Source organism: Vipera ursinii, assembly GCF_947247035.1.
Source record: "Vipera ursinii genome assembly, chromosome: 4".
In the NCBI taxonomy this organism is placed as follows: domain Eukaryota; kingdom Metazoa; phylum Chordata; class Lepidosauria; order Squamata; family Viperidae; genus Vipera; species Vipera ursinii.
The window spans coordinates 8,467,967-8,484,707 of NC_139514.1; the positions used below are offsets into that span (position 1 = coordinate 8,467,967).

Genomic DNA, 16,741 nt, shown 5'->3' on the forward strand with positions numbered 1-16,741 from the left:
TCCTTTTGGCGCAAGGGACCGTTGACTTGCATATGTGAAAAAGTGGAAGAAGATTTTAAAATGCCGGCTGTCAACTGCTGAGGCTTGTTTTGCAACTGATCTACGAATTAAAACAGATTTGCTTTGGATGCAACGGGAAAGAACGCGCGTGGCTTGTTACGGAAATACGTAAAAACTTGCTTGTTATGGAAATAAAGTACATGAATTCTTTGTAACTGGTAGATGAAAACTTCCAATGAAGTTTTATCTCGGTGTGTGTGTGTGTGTGTGTGTGTCTGCAGGAGGGGCAATTTTTTTCCCATCCTTCCCCCCCGCCCCCCCAAAAATTATAGTTTCCAGCTTTCAAACGCTAAGAAAAGCCTGCCATTTTCTAGAAGATGAAATAAAAGTTGTGTCCCACTTTATAAGGAAGATGTGTTCCTAGCCAGCCCTAGCTATGCTTGGTATAGATATTTGCATAAATAAGTATTCTCTGGAAAAGGAAAGTAGTATGTTGTTGTTGTTAGCTGATTATTTTAGGGGTTTAATATTTTGTTGTTGTTAGCTGTGAAGTCATGTCTGACCCATCGCGACCCCATGGACAACGTTCCTGCAGGCCTTCCTGTCCTCCACCATCTCCTGGAGTCCATTTAAGCTCACGCCTACTGCTTCAGTGACTCCATCCAGCCACCTCATTCTCTGTCGTCCCCTTCTTCTCTTGCCCTCACCCTTTCCCAGCATTAGCCTCTTCTCCAGTGAGTCCTTCCTTCTCCTTAGGTGGCCAAAGTATTTGAGTTTCCACTTCAGGATCTGGCCTTCTAAAGAGCAGTCTGGGTTGATCTCCTCTAGGACTGACCGGTTTGATCGCCTTGCAGTCCTAGGGACTCGCAGGAGTCTTCTCCAGCACCATAGTTCAAAGGCCTCAATTCTTTGGCGCTCAGCCTTTCTTATGGTCCAACTTTCACTGCCATACATTGCAACTGGGAAGACCATAGCCTTGACTAGACGCACTTTTGTTGGCAGGGTGATGTCTCTGCTTTTTAGTGTGCTGTCTAAATTTGCCATGGCTTTCCTCCCCAGGAGCAAGCGTCTTTTAATTTCTTGGCTACAGTCCCCATCTGCGTTGTAGTATACGTTTCAATTTTTTTCTAATGGAAAATGATTTCCATCAGAAAAATAGGGAAAAGCCAAACCTGATTTAACAGTCACAATGCTCAACAGAACCGCTAGTAATACGAAGTACTAAAACTGGACTCAGAATTTGCAACTCCCAAGTACAGGTAATCTTCCAACTTTCAACCATTCGTTTAGTGACCGTCTGAAGTTGTAACAGCACTGAAAAAAGGGACTGTTTTTCACACTTATGACCATGGTCATATGATCAAAATTCAGATGCTTGGCAACTAACTCCTATTTATGACAGTTGCACCGTCCCTGTGTCGTGTGATCACCTTTTGGCGACCTTCTGACAAAGTCAAGGCAGGGAGGGGGAAGTCAGATTCACTTAACAACCATGTTAGTAACTTAACAACTGCAGTGATTCACTTAAGAGCTGTGGCAAGAAAGGTTGTAAAAGAGGGGAAGACTCACTGAACTGTCTCACTTAGCAACAGAAATGTTGGGCTGAATTGCGGTCCTAAGCTGAGGACTACCAGTATTTCTCTAGTTCAAAAATTCACGTGCATTACTTTTATCAGAATAGACTTAAATAGAGGAACAGGGCAAAACAACATTTGCTTCAGTTTTATGTTGTTTGATGATCACACTAGAGCAAATTAACGGTATAGGGCAGGGGTCTTCAAACTTGGCCCTTTTATGGCTTGTGGACTTCAACTCCCAGAATTCCTCAGCCAGGCACGCTGGCTGAGGAATTCTGGGAGTTGAAGTCCACAAGTCATGAAGGGGCATTACTTCCTCCATGCTGGCTGAGGAATTCTGGGAGTTGATGATGTAAATGACGTAAAACACTCCCAGATATCATAGAATTTAATTGCCTCATCAAGATTATTTTGGATGCAATAAACCTGTTATTTCAGCATGTTGTCCAAATGGAAATTTTATCCATCGTATCAGATGTTTTTCTGAAAGTAAATGGGATCCATTATTAAATGAACGATTTACTGTAAAACCAAGCAAGAATTGTATTAATTGGGAAAAGTCTCCTTTGAGTTGTCTATCCCAAAGGTGCTTTTCCAAAAGGCAACTCAACTTTCTTGGTTTTTGTCTTTGAAACTGAAGAAGCTTCTTGGATGAGAAAACAAAACATTTTTGAGAAAAAAACCAAGAAAGTCCAGGTGCCCTTCGGAAAAGCACCTTTGGGACTCCTTTGAGTTAAATTCCCAGAGACAGGTATCCATATAATTTTATTTGCAGTTGGCTACTGCCCTGATCTGGAGCTTCTTGATGTTCTCTCATTCAATATAAATCAGATTTGAATCTGGCACCTACATATAAATGCCAAATGTTGTTTCTTTTTCCAGAGTGAATTAAGATCAGGCAAAATTTATCTTATATTTAAAGGTAAGGGAATAGTGTTCAGTGCGGAAAGTAACTTTCTAAATAGAACATCTGGTCCTCTAATGCAGGGCTTTTCAACCTTTTCACCCATTGTACCACTTTTAGGATATGGCAACATCCAATTACCACCAGTTTCCTAGCAAGGTGTCAAAAACTTGATGACCAAAAAAAAAGGGAAAAAGTGATGAAGTACAGGTAGTCCTCGACTTACAACAGTTTGCTTAGTGACTGTTAGAAGTTACAATGGGACTGGGAAAAATGCCCCCCCCAAGCCACAGCCAAGCAAGACACCTGCCTGCCCGCCCAGTGGCGCTCTTGCTCCTGTCTGAGGTTTTCATTGTTGTGAGCATTTCTGTTGAGGATTGGCAGCGGTGGTGGGGTGGGGGGGGAGTTTGGTTTTCATTCTCTCCGTCTTCTGGGTGGTTGCAGCAGGTTTTGGTCACTTCACATGACCCTGGGACACTGTGAACATCATAAATATGAATCAGTTGCCAAGCATCTGAATGTAAATCACAAGACCCTGGAGATGCTGCAACATTCCAGCTGATCGGCGCTTCTTCTGGGATCAGCGGAAGCACCAGGATCAGTGCTGAGCTCCAGCTGGAGCCTGGCGCTGATCCTGGGGCTTCCGCTGAGCCCTGACAGCCCTGCAGCTCCAGCCGTCTCTCGCTCAGGCTTGTGCGGTGCTGCCACCGGTTCAGCTCATTCCCCTCCCCTGCTACCACTTCTCTAGGATGGTCATGTACCACCGGCCAGGTGCCAATGTACCATGGGTGGTACCCGTACCTGCAGTCAACCTTGATTTTGAAAAATCAAGGCAGGTTCTTGAATGAGAGACCTCAAGCACATCTTAGGCATACAGAAAGTGGAAAGAAAGCATCATCAAAAGGAATTGTGGAGAATCAGTTCCATGTTGTAACCAAGTTCAGCACGGACCTCTGTACCTAGAGGACACAAGTTCAGCTTGAGGGAAACAAAAAACTACGTAGTTTTTTTTCCCCCAAGGCCAAAGTTGTTTCCAGATGTTCATTGGATCAGGTGTGTTCAAGAAACAACTTGAATGGACCAAAGTACAAGAAGAATTTACTGTCAGTTGGGAAGAATCGGGACCACACATTAAGTCCCAGTTAAGAAGATTTATTGTTCATGTCCATTCACAAGCATCTAGTCAACAAACGGTCAGCACTAAATTGGAGCTAGATAAGTGTTCTGTTCCCAGAGCATTTGCTGCTCTGGCAGGACAGGGTTATTTCCATTTAGCTAACTTATAGGTAAAGTTTATCAACCCTGACCTTACTGGCCAAAATAGATGCAGCATGTTCTCTTCACAAGGCAGTGTTCAGGGATTATTACTTACTTCCCCTTTCCTGTCTTGTCGCTTCTTGTTACAAGCATTGATGGTGTTGAAGGAAAAGTCTTCATCAGGGTGCTGTCCAAGCCGGGAATAAACAACATGGCGACTGCTTTAGAAAGAAAGTTGCATTTTATTGAAGAGGAGAGCCAGACAGAAAGATGGCTCTGGAAGAAAAGAGAGAGAGAGAGAGCACACGTAGGGGGTGGGTTTTTGTAACCTCCTGAGCTTTTGTTTGGAGTTCTTTCCTGTTTGAGGCCCTGGGGAGTGGGGTATAGGAGCAGTTATATTTTTGGTCTAAGTAAGTAGGCCACCTTATAGACCACCATGGTCTTTTTTATGCAGCATGGCTGCTAGTTGTTATTTGTGTTGTAATTGTATAGTATTGCTTATTTTTTACAGTTATACCGGATCTTGCAGCATTGAATAAAGTCTAGATCAGGGGTGTCAAAACTGCCGGCCCACTGGCTGGATGCATCACGGTGAAACCGCACCCACCCCATTGCCAGCAATGGAAAAAAAGTCGTGATACGTCACGTCATGTGGTGAGTTTGACACCCCTGGTCTAGATGGTGAAATACTGTCTCCTTTGTTGAACGGCAAGGAAGGTTAACTGCCCCGATTGCATGCGGCTCTTTCAGCTGTCTCCTGAGGCTCCCAGTCCTCTGCCATGTGCAGTCCAAAAAAAAAAAATGGGACTAAAAAAGTTCAACCAATCAATTCAAATATGCAGGGTAGGTGCATATCTCGCCTTGGCTCCACTCTTCAGTCAACCCGTTCTGCGCATGCGCGCATGTATGTGGATGCACACACATTTTTTGCGGCTCCCAGTTTTTCCTTTTGTGAGGGAACCAGTTCCGAGTGGCTCTTTCACCGTTTCAGGTTGCTGACCCCTGCCCTAGAGCCACAGGGTTACGGATTTAGTGAGTGAAGGAAAATGTTATCAGAATTTGTGGGAACGTAACAACCTTAGGATGATGCTTCACTTGATTCTGCCCCACCCCCACCCACCCCAGGCTCTATCTTCTCTGCTCCTACATCTACTTTTTAATGATGTCTGTATTAGAAATGAAGCAAGTTGAGGTGTTGTCTCTGAGGTTTCTAGAAATACCATTGCTAAATTCACTGATTTTGTTCTGGGTCTATTTATAGAGGGCCCCCACCCCAAGACTTGATTTTTGGGGAGGTCTCTCAATGCATGCCTGAAAGGGCAAAGGTGACCACCAACCTGAAAATGGTTGTGTTCCATAGCATATCTCGCTGGAAGTAGATTCAGTCAGTTGTAAGGATGAGACAAGCTTTTGTGTATAGATTTTTTGTAAGAAACGACATAGACTTACCAACATAGACGTCAATGTTCTATTCCAAAGCCTGAGAAAGATTAAACTGTACCCACCCCTTAAGTTTCAGTGTGTACAGGACTAGAAAAATGATCGATGCTTGCCACAATTTATAGTTCATTTGAAGCAGAACACTATGGATAGGAATTTCTTTTTTTAAAAAAAAAGTCTACGAATAGTCTACGCCGGACTACATTCTGCTGTTTTGGCTTTCTAAGTTACTTAAATTCCTGTATTCTGGATGCTTTTCTTTTCTGCTACTAAAAACCATCTGCCTCCTGGTACAGAAAGATCAGGGCCTCCCTTTTCTCCTTGCTAGACCCTGGAGAAGTTGTCCCTAAAGTAACAACTGTACCAACAGGCTTAATCCATAAAGAAAACTGCAGTTTTATGGTTGATACCTACGAAAAAGAACATAGGAAATGCAATTTGTGAAGGGGAGGAATAGGATCTAGCTGAATGTTCCTTCCAGGTAAAGATGCCCTGTTTTATGAAGATTAATGATCCAGAAACAGGACCTAGCCTAGAATTCTCCTAGAGATGCATTCTGAAGCAGAACACGCTACATTCAATTTCTACTTCCGCAAAAATTCAATAGGGAGAGGGTGGAGGGGTCAAAGTGTAACCCAGTGGTGGTGAACCTATGGCACGAGTGCCAGAGGCGGCACTCGGTGCCCCTTCACACTAGCAGCCCCCCCCGTCACCCCCAGGCACAGCCCACCTGGAGCAACGCAGCCAAGGACATGGCAGTCAGTCAATGGGGACAAGACTCCATCCTTGTGTCCCATCGCAAACGGATGCTGCTGCGGGGCACGGGTGGAGGGCGTGGCCGCCATGGCGCTGCTGGGCTGCCTGGGTGATCTGCAACAGGCCGTGGAGGTGGTGGGTGGCCCTGCGGGTGGGTGGGGGCAAGGCAGGGGTGGGGCAGTTTTGGGGCACTCAGTCTCTAACAGGTTCGCCATCACTGGCGTAACCTATGGGCACCCATACTTTCTGAAACAAGAGTTCCCAGCATTCCTCACTGACACGCTGACTATACCTGGAGTGGTTCCAGATTTCCTGTTTCTTTAAAAAAAAAAGATGGCAAAACCCCAAAAAAGATGGCAAAAACCCAAGAATTCCAAACTTAGTACAACTCCAATCAGTTATTAAATTTACACTCTTTTATTTAGACATGACGACTTGGGGGATGTTGTAAAAGGTTGGCTGTCTGTAAGTAGTAGTGTGGGGGTTCGTAGGGTTAGCGGGGTTGATGACTGGCAGTCTTGCGTTTAAGACCCGGTTGCTGCCATGCTGCAGGGTGAGCTCCTGTCACTCGCTCCAGCTCCTCCAACCCAGCCGTTCAAAAGCAGGCGACCGCGGGTACATGGACGGCTACCGTTTTGGTTAGCACAGGGGTAGGCAACCTCGGCTCTTTTATGGCTCATGGACTTCAACTCCCAGAATTCCTGAGTCACTGACTCAGGAATTCTGGGAGTTGAAGTCCATGAGTCATAAAAGAGCCGAGGTTGCCTACCCCTGGGTTAGCAACTTGAGGACGACATGAAAGGAGCCCCCAACTGGGCGTCCTCCGGGGAAGGACGATGTCACGATGTTGACCCTTTCGCCACAGAACTGCTTCCGTGCTTTGCAATAGGTTGGGACTATCTACGAAGACCTCAGTCCAAACACCAAACATAGTATTTACCTGCAACAGCTGGTGAGAATTTTTCTGCTCACTCACTGAATTTATACAATAGCTAAAGTTGCTAAGTTTTGCCCAGCAGCCCTCAACGGAAATAAATTTCACGCCCTCACAGAATCATACCGCAACTCAAAAAGGTTTGTGGAAGCTGCATTTTATTTGAAAATCCACCTTTTTTGCTAACGTACATCTTAACATTTTAAACAAAAATAGAATCTGCAGAGACGATGCAGCAAATATGCTTCATTCATGTACAGAATTGCTTTCATGCCCCAGACGATCCTCCTTAAGGCCCCAAATGCCACCTAAACCGATAGGATGTATTTACATATAGCACCGATCCACAGTGCCGTTTTCAAATTCACCAAAGAACAAAAAGGATTCCTATGTGCTGAGAATCCAGGGCACCAGGAAGTCATCCCGCAACAAGATGTGGTGGAGTTTCCCCTGGAGAACTTCATGGTGGGTTGTCCATAGCAAAGACGCGACTTCCCTTCGGAGAGTTTTATTCTATTTCTTGGTACATGATTCAAACGCAGAAAAGAAGTCTCTTTCCCCGCCCCCCCTCCCCGCCCCCTTACACCAGAACTGTCCGCAGTTGCTTGTTTTGTTTTGTTTTTTTCTTTTATACAGAGAAGGAAAGTCTTTGAAAGTGAAAGCAATTCCTCACATTCATTCGGAAAAAGGCTGTTATGTCAAGGGTAAGATAAATGGCATGCCAAGCAAAAAGCAAGGAAAAGCTTTCTCAAAGCACCGAGGAGGAGGACCACGCTCCCACCAGTCACCTGTTCCCCCCCACCCCTTCCCCAAATCTTTAGCAGAACTGGCAACTTCGTCTATGGATCACTCTAATTGCTGGGGGGGGGAATTCAACCAGGGGCATTTTTTTTCAGACTTTGGAACGTGCCCAATATTCTGCATGGTGGAGTGGGGATTGAGAGTTGTCTAGAAATTGTTCCGGCGGATTAAAAAAATAAAAATAAGGAAACGAACTCTAAATGGGAGACCCATAGTAATACATCGGCATTCGTTTCTCCACAGGGGAGGCTCTGTGATACATTTGTTTGTTTAAACGGATAATCATAAATAAATACAAACAATAATACATAAAGGAATGTCTATGCAAACGGAATATATAATTTGGTGGGGTTTTATGTTTTTCCTTTTTAAGTTAAGCTTTTTGGTATGGAGTCTTAACATTTGTGATGAATGGCAAGAGGAAGCTGCGGAATTACCGTTAGGATACGATCCTCTAGAGAAAAGTCAATGAAGTTAAGGAAATAATTTGTGTCCGGCTCTTCGTTCCAGAAGAGCAGTTTCGAGAACGACTATTTAGCAGAATAGGCAACTTTTTTTATAGGTTACCGATCGAAGTTATAAAATAGGGGGTGGGTGTTAAGTTACCACGGGAGTGGGGCGAGGCAGGGGGAGGGGGAAATAGAAAAAAGATCCCACACCAAATTTGTGGCAATTCTTGGCAATTTTATACCACGCTGCAAGGTGCTGAGGTTGGCCGAGAGACCCACAACTGCTGTGGGCTTTGCATGATTTGAGTCTGTTCTACTGGAGAGACTTTCGTTTTGACGGAGCTGCAAAAAAAGGGTTGGTCACTGAGCACGTGTCTTTCTGGGACGTTCTCGCTCCAATCCATCTGGCATGAACTACATAAACTGGATCTGAGAAAATAAAATGAAATCAAGGTTAGCTTGTTGATAGTTGTAGCTTGGGGTTGAACTCTGAGGCTCCTTGGTGGCTGTTTGCTTGTTGCAGACGTTTCATTACCCAACGAGGTAACATCATTAAGTGCCGCGCCCATGTTGTCCAGTTGCGTGATGAAACATCTGCAAGAAAGCAATGTCAGAGCGCACCAAAGAAGTCTCAGGACACCCTATCAATCTCAGCACACAACTCTTGTCTTAATTTCTTATCTCATCCCTTTGCTCTCCACATATTTTATACCTAAAGGAAGCCTCCCAATTATCTCTAACACAGTCAACATCAGTCTACAAGGAAAGATAAATTATTGGGGGGGGGGGAAACTGCCTTATGTCACACAAATGTACAATTGGTTTCCATTCAACAGAGATGGAAGATGTGGCACAGCCGTGACAGCTGTTTTATTTACGCCACCCTTCAGCCCAATAAGGAATTTATAACACAGGTGGCAACTCTGACAGATGCAGAAAGATGGAGAAATGGAATCACAGGCACAATGGGGTAACTCTTCACAGCACTAGAGAGGGCAACAGAGTAAACTGTAAACTGTAAAAATGGCTTTATGGCAACTACAACGCAAACTGGATCTCTAAAAGTAGTGATTTTCTTTCAAAGGCCACGGCTGAGAGGTTTTTAGACCTAAAACCTAATGCAAAACGAACAAATTCAACCAAGTGATGGAAGGGCAAATAAACAAGCAAAAAATAAAAAATATATAAATAAAACCCGTGTTCTTCTGGGAACCTAATAACACTAGGAAGAGATTTAATACTCGGATGACATTTACTACTCGAATCCAGCCATTTATGATCTTTCTGTAGATATATTTGATACGCATTCAAGATACGCAACTGGAGAGATCCGGTCTGTGGGTCGTGGGGCTCACTTATTACACCTGGGAACGCAGCAGAAAAGGCTCTCGAGATACCGGCTGCGGATCTGATTAAGATGTCCCTCCACATCCGACGTACCCGCAAACCTGTATATTTTATTATTTTCAACCCGCATCACATTGCTTTCAGAATTTCAGTGGCAATGCTAAATGCTGGAAGCTTCCTTTCACACCATTGGAACAACTTTGCTGACATCAGCCCCTGCTCGGCATCACAACAAACCCTCCAGACATGCAATTTTGGAGAGACCTCTCCAACGTGAACAATACTTCAATGTGATCACGGTTAAGGAGGGGCCCTCCGTTACGACAAAGGGGTTGTTCCTAGGAGGCAACATCCCAGTGGCCAATGTCTGTCCCACCCACACACCCCCAGCCCCAAAGTGAACATGCGATACCTAAATGGTCCTACAAGAAATCCTCTGCAAAGGGATCCTTTCCTGAAGGTCTGTGTGGACTCTGACTGGATGGACTGGAGGCGGCAGACAGCTGGGAGAGAAGATGGCGGAAAGGGGGAGAGAGAGAAGGCCTCAATGACAGAAGCAGGAAGGCAGGAAATGCAATGACAGAAAAGGTAGTTGGGAGACAAGGTAGTTGTAGCAGAGGTGAACTGGTTAGAAGGAGGGGGGGAAAGAATCATGGCGTGAAAAATTCATTTCTGCTTCCACAATAGGGTGGAGGACATCAAAATAAAGATTCCCCTAGAACAGGGTTAGGCAACCTTGGCTCTTTTATGACTTGTGGACTTCAACTCCCAGAATTCCTGAGCCAGCATGGGGGAAACTTTGGCCACTTCATGACTCGTGGACTTCAACTCCCAGAATTCCTCAGCCAGCATGGGGGCAACTTTGGCTCCTTCATGACTGGTGGACTTCAATTCCCAGAATTCCAGAGCCAGTATGGGGGAAACTTTGGCCGCTTCATGACTGGTGGACTTCTACTCCCAGAATTCCTGAGCCAGCATGGGGGAAACTTTGGCCCCTTCATGACTTGTGGACTTCAACTCCCAGAATTCCTGAGCCAGCATGGGGGAAACTATGGACCCTTCATGACTTGCGGACTTCAACTCCCAGAATTCCTAAGCCAGCCATGCTGAGGGGAAAGGGAGAGGTTTCCAAGCTGAGCCATGCTGGCTCAGGAATTCTGGGAGCTGAAGTCCACGAGTCATAAAAGAGCCAAGGTTGCCTACCCCCGCCCTAGAAAAAGGGAATGCGGTATTTGGATGTGACTAGCAGAAAATGTTGGCATCTCAACCAGTTAAAGGCGGTCCTCGACTTAGCAACCGTTCGTTTGGCGAACTGTCCTGAGTTACAACGGTGTGGGAAAAAGAGAGCTTGCGCCTGGTTTTCTCATTAGCGACTGTTGCGGTTTCCCCGTGGTTATGTGATCCAAGATTCAGAGGCTTGGTAACTGGCGTATCTTTATGACAGTTGCACTGTCCAGGGGGGGGGTCATGAGATCATCATTCCCGACCTTCTGACAAACAAACTCAACGGGGAGGCCAGAGATTCACTTAAAACAACTGCGTTATTAAAGCTGCAGTGATTCCCTTAAAGACTGTGGCAAGGAAGGTCATAAAATGGGGCAAAACTCATTTAACAACTGTCTTGCTTAGCAAAATTGTGGTCATAAGTCGAGGACAACCTGGAGTGGTCTGGCTAATTATCTCTGTAAGGCCAAAAGCAGAGATTCACTTTTTTGTCTTTGAGCATTGGCCTAATGGGTTAAGATTTCAAAACTGCCTCAGACTTCAACCTTTTCTTACACACAGAAGGACAATGTACTTGTATAGAGCAGATATCAGTATCAGCAATAAGAGGGGTGATACCAGTCTGGCTACAGATTGGTTATCTATTGTGTTCCAGAGTAAATACACCCAAAAATGGATATTAAGAACGCAATGGAATTAATAACAGTAACAATAATAAGAGTTGGAAGGGACCTTGGAGGTCTTCTAGTCCAACCCCCTGTTCAGGCAGGAAACCCTATATCATTTCACACAAATGGCTGTCCAGTCTCTTCTTAAAAACTTCCAGTGTTGGAGCATTCACCGCTTCTGGAGGGAAGTTGTTCCACTCATTAATTATTCTCACTGTCAGGAAATTTCTCCTTAGTTTTAGGTTAGATCTCTCCTTGATTAGTTTCCATCCGTTGCTTCTTGTCCTGCCTTTGGGCGCTTTGGAGAACAGCTTGACTCCCTCTTCTTTGTGGAAGCCCCTGAGATATTGGAACACTGCTATCGTGTCATCCCTCGTCCTTCTCTTCATTAAACAATTAATGAACAATAAACCATTGCTTATTTTGGCTTCGTCCCCTCAAGTGGCTATCTGCACCAACTTCTTTTCCTTGTGCCAGCTCTGCTTTTTTGATTTTATATTGAGAATTCTTCACACCCAGTGGGTGTGACAGGCAGAGACAGCATATCAACAAAAGGCCTCTGCGATCACTGCCCGCCTCTGACCGTAACAGACGAAACTATTCGGCCTACGTGTGTGTTTGTACACGGAAAGGAGAAGAAGAAGAAAAAAAAGAGGACAGATGTAAAATTCTGGAAGGAAAGAAGGGTATTTTTTTTAAAAAAAAATCGAGCAAGAATTACAGCAAACTGGCAGAGTGCCTTCTTCACATTTGGATGGTTTCCAGGCTTAGCATTTGGCAAGTCACGTTAAAAGGAGCAAATCTGCCCGCAAGATCTGTGGCCAGACCGAATCGGCTGGGGTGGACAACATTTGCATGGCCAAAAGACACACAACTCAGGGTTCCTTCTGGGAATCAGAGACTGCAAGCTGGGTAGAGCTACGTTACAGGGAGTCCTCAAGTTATGACTGTAATGGAAACTGCCCATTATGGTGGTATGAACTGATGATCATAAATCAGGTCAGCTGTGTGACCTAGCAACAGAAATAGCACTTAGACTTATATACCGCTTCACAGTGCTTTACAGCGCTCTCTAAGCAGTTTACAGAGTCAGCGTATTTGCCCCCAACAATCTGAGTCCTCGTGTTATCAACCTCGGAAAGATGGAAGGCTAAGTCAACCTTGAGCCGGTCAGGATTGAACTGCTGGCAGTCAGCAGAGTTAGCCTGCAATATTGCATTCTAACCACTGCGCCACCACGACCTATCCGATTTTACGTCCCTTTTCGGTGGCAGTTGTTAAGCAAATGCCAGGGTCGTAAAGCTGGAAGTAAATGCTGGTTTTTGAGAAAAGTGTAGTAAAATGCAGTCATGTGACTACAGATTGTTACAAAATGGTCATGAATGTGGGCTGGCTGCCCAGTGCTCAAAGGTCATGTGACCGTGGAGGGTGGAAGCATCAGAACTTTGAATTTGGGTCGTAAGCATCGACGCCCCACCTGGGAGGTCCATTTTTAACTTCTAATGGTCACTAAGCAACTGGTTGAGGTCTACCTCCATAGTTTTCATCAGTTCTGAATAATTTTTATTAAAAAAAAGAGTTCAAAGGCTACAAAAATGGAGGTTAAGGAATATACACAGCCCAGAGAGCAAAACTCTTCACCCAAGAGTAGGCAATGCTGGCTAATAGATTGGTTTTACTGCAATTTTTGAACCTTAAGTCAATTGAATTAAAATTGAAACCCTTCTTTCCAGATTTGGCACTTCTACATGCCCAAGCCTACGTACTGCTTACTCAGATACGTTCTGAGAGACAGTGTCAATGTTCATCTACTACAAACAACACAACTGGAGACTATTCCAACTGGGGTTGGACTGGAAGACTTCCTAAGATATCTTCCAAGCTTGTTACTCTATATTATTCTATATTCTAAGATGCCTCTGTATTTCTCAGATTAAGATTTGTTATTAGATTAACTGCACAAGTTAGGTGAAGGGAGGATATTTTTTGTTCCCTGTTGCTGTTCTGGGGCCTTTTAAAGACAATTCCCCTTACGTTTATATTCTGCTCAAGACTGTAAGCAAATATTATCAATATGCAAAAGTGGTTCTCTGCTCCCTGTCAACTGTCAAGACATAATTTGTTTTCTGCTAGAAATAGACTAGTTATGTTTAGAATATAATCTACAAGTGGGTCCCAGATATTTAAAGCCTAGCTAATTCTTCCTACCCATGGCAACTGTCTTCCAAACAGCAGCCCCATATTGGCATTTGTTTAAAGTAAATATTTTAGTCATACGTAGACATAACAGTTCAGTAACACTGAAGGTGGGAAGGTGGAACAACATTCTATTAAAAGCACTCAAATTTCCTCCCTCCCCCCAAAATACCTAAAATATCACTCTGATCCAAGCTTTCCCATAGGACTTTAAATTCCTTCCATGTTCTGGTTCCAGCACAGGATATCAACTTCGTCAACAGAGTTAAATAAAATTTAATGCATCTGCTCCTTTGCCTTTGATAGCATTAATGCTTGCAGGAGGTTGCTTTCATCTAGGCATCTATCTCCCATGGATGAGGAAACGGCTTAAAGGAAAAGAAAACACATCAACGCACCCCAACCAGGTTTAAGTCAGCCACGAAAACCTGGCTCTGACCCGTGCCCTAGGCTAGGAAATGCAGCATTTGGGCGAAAATGTAGTGTTACAGATGATTTTATTACTGTCTAGAGCAGGGGTAGGCAACCTCGGGTCTTTTATGACTCATGGACTTCAACTCCCAGAATTCCTGAGCCTCAGGAATTCTGGGAGTTGAAGTCCATGAGTCATGAACAAGCCGAGGTTGCCTACCCCTGCTCTAGAGCAATGGTCCTGCTGGTTTTGGAATTCTGGGAAATAAAAGTCCACTCTCCTGGGAAATTCCCTTAGGAACCCTGGTCTGGAGGGTTATTGCTTTTTTTTTCTCGTTTATAATGTTTCTGACTTTTTTAAAAAAATATTCTATACCCATCTAGAGTCTTTAGGGAGTTGCGCAGCCTTAGAAGTTTGATAAATGAATAAACAAGCTTATATTATACAAAATTACTTGCTTAGAGTTCAGTAAGGTAAAGGTAAAGGTTCCCCCGCACATGCGTGCTAGTCGTTTCCGACTCTAGGGGCCGGTGCTCATCTCCGCTTCAAAGCCGAAGAGCCAGCGCTTGTCCGAGGATGTCTCCGTGGTCATGTGGCCGGCATGACTAGACGCCAAAGGCGCACAGAACGCTGTTCCCTTCCCACCGGAGTGGTCCCTATTTTTCTACTTGCATTTTTATGTGCTTTTGAACTGCTAGGCTGGCAGAAGCTGGGACGAGTAACAGGCGCTCACTCTGTTACGCGGCACTCGGGATTTGACCCGCCAAACTGCCGATCATCTGATCGACAAGCTCAGCGTCCTAACCCACTGAGCCACCACGTCCCTTACAGAGTTCAGTAGTTGATACAATTTCCTTGTGTGCGTTCAGTCTATTTGCTCTGCTCCCTTCTTCTCCTCTCCTCTCCTCTCCCTAACATAAATTTCCTTAGCCTGAACCGAAAGGGTGAACCTTTTGCTGTTAGGAAGCCATCAGTAATTCACAAATGGCTCTTGACGCAAGAGCTGACGTTGGGGAAGCTTGGAGGCAAAGGGACTGAGAGAAGACAAGGCCTTTATCAAAACACAAGGCAGCTGTTTTCCACCTGCAAGACCAGGAAACAAGTGGCAAGAAGGTTGTTAACATGCTGGGTCAAAAGAGTCATTAGAACAGGGGTCTTCAAACTTGGCCCTTTTATGACTTGTGGACTTCAACTCCCAGAATTCCGTGCCTGGCTGAGGAATTCTGGGAGTTGAAGTCCATAAGTCATAAAAGGGCCAAGTGTGAGGACCCCTGCATTAGAAGTTAAACCTTGGGGATGTTTTAAATAGAGGATAGGAATGTCTAATTTTGCCCTTGGCCCTTTTATGACTTGTGGACTTCAACTCCCAGAATTCCGTGCCTGGCTGAGGAATTCTGGGAGTTGAAGTCCACAAGTCATAAAAGGGCCAAGTGTGAAGACCCCTGCATTAGAAGTTAAAAGGAATGTCTAATTTTGCTGTATCTGAGCTTCCTTATTATAAGAGCTTCTTAGATTAAAACATCTAAGTTTTGACTTTTCTGTTCTTGGCCCCCGAGCCATGGTTGAGATATTTTCTGTTATGCTCTGGAGCAGGGGTGTCAAACTCAATTTCATTGAGGGCCGCATCAGCATTGCGGTTGGCCTCAAGGGGCCGGGTGGGTGTGGCCTACTGGGTGGGCGTGGCTAGAGTGTGTATGGCCTACGGGGTGGGCATGGCCAGCTCTACATCATTCGCATCAAGGGTGCCTATGGGGGCCTGGGCAGGAGTGGGACAGATCTGAGGGTCTCTGGCAGAAGGAGGGTCTCTGGGCCAGGGCCAAGGCAGTGGGGGCCGTTCCCTCACTGTTTCCAGGATGGCTTCGCGGGCCGCATGAAACCACTTCGCGGGCCGGATCTGAGCCCCGGGCCTTGTGTTTGACATGTCTGCTCTGGAGGAAGCCATGATAGTAGCAGTTACTAAACCTGGTCACATTTGCAGCCTCTTACAAACACCCTTCAATGCAAAAACCTGTCTGTAGATCAGGACCGCACAGAATAGGAACTGTACTACTTTATTTCTGGAGAGAAGCAGGCGGATATGGAAGAGAAATGAGAAAACTATGGAAGAGAGAGGGAAATTCCATGAATGTCCCCTTTCAGTTCCATGGCAAATGGGTGAAATTCCAGACTCGTTCACTCCAGTTGTTCTGCTTTGGGTTAATATATTTAGTTCACGTAACATAGAAAGTTCACCCATGCATGCAGCCTAACTAACAAAAGACCTGCCAACACCAACGGGTGATCCAAAAGGAACAACTCCTTCAAAACTCTTAAGGCAGGCCCAGTAGAGGCGACACCCAGACAGCAAATAGGCCTTCACAACAAGCCTTTGTTCCCTCACCGAGAAACACTAATAAATCTGACATCGGTGAAGCCAAACCAAGAGCAATGAGGAACCACAAATGGTTTAATTCCAGGGCAAACCCAGAGAATGCTTCAACTAAGGGTGTGCTTCTAATAACAACAGCTGATTTCCTTATTCTTAAGTACACAGCCAGGATCAATCCAAGCATTCAGACAAGGCGCAGGTTATGAATTCTTCCGTTGCCGTGCCATTCAGGAGTACAGGAGGAGGAACAGCTCATGACTGAACCCTCCAACATATATCCTACTTGTGAAAATACTGCTGGCATCAAATCTTTTTTATTTTATTTTTTTGGATAGACTTAAGGACAATTTTGGTTTGATAGTGTAAAGCAGGAGTGTCCAATCTTGGCAACTTGTGGACCTGTGTGGA

At 44.9% G+C, this 16,741-nt stretch overlaps 1 protein-coding gene across 7 annotated transcripts in view; it reads right to left on the reverse strand.

Annotated features, from left to right (window-relative positions):
- Positions 1 to 7,008: 7,008 nt before the first annotated feature.
- PICALM (phosphatidylinositol binding clathrin assembly protein) overlaps positions 7,009 to 16,741 on the reverse strand; it is an 80,967-nt gene continuing 71,234 nt past the window's right edge. For 6 of the 7 annotated variants that reach the window (XM_083362118.1, XM_083362120.1, XM_083362119.1 and 3 more), the window contains one exon: positions 7,009 to 8,547. In XM_083362118.1, the coding sequence (XP_083218244.1) occupies positions 8,533 to 8,547 (15 nt within the window). In that variant the 3' untranslated portion in view covers positions 7,009 to 8,532. Of the gene's footprint in view, positions 8,548 to 9,767; positions 9,969 to 16,741 lie in introns of those variants that run through there. The other variant, XM_083362124.1, reaches the window with a different exon arrangement.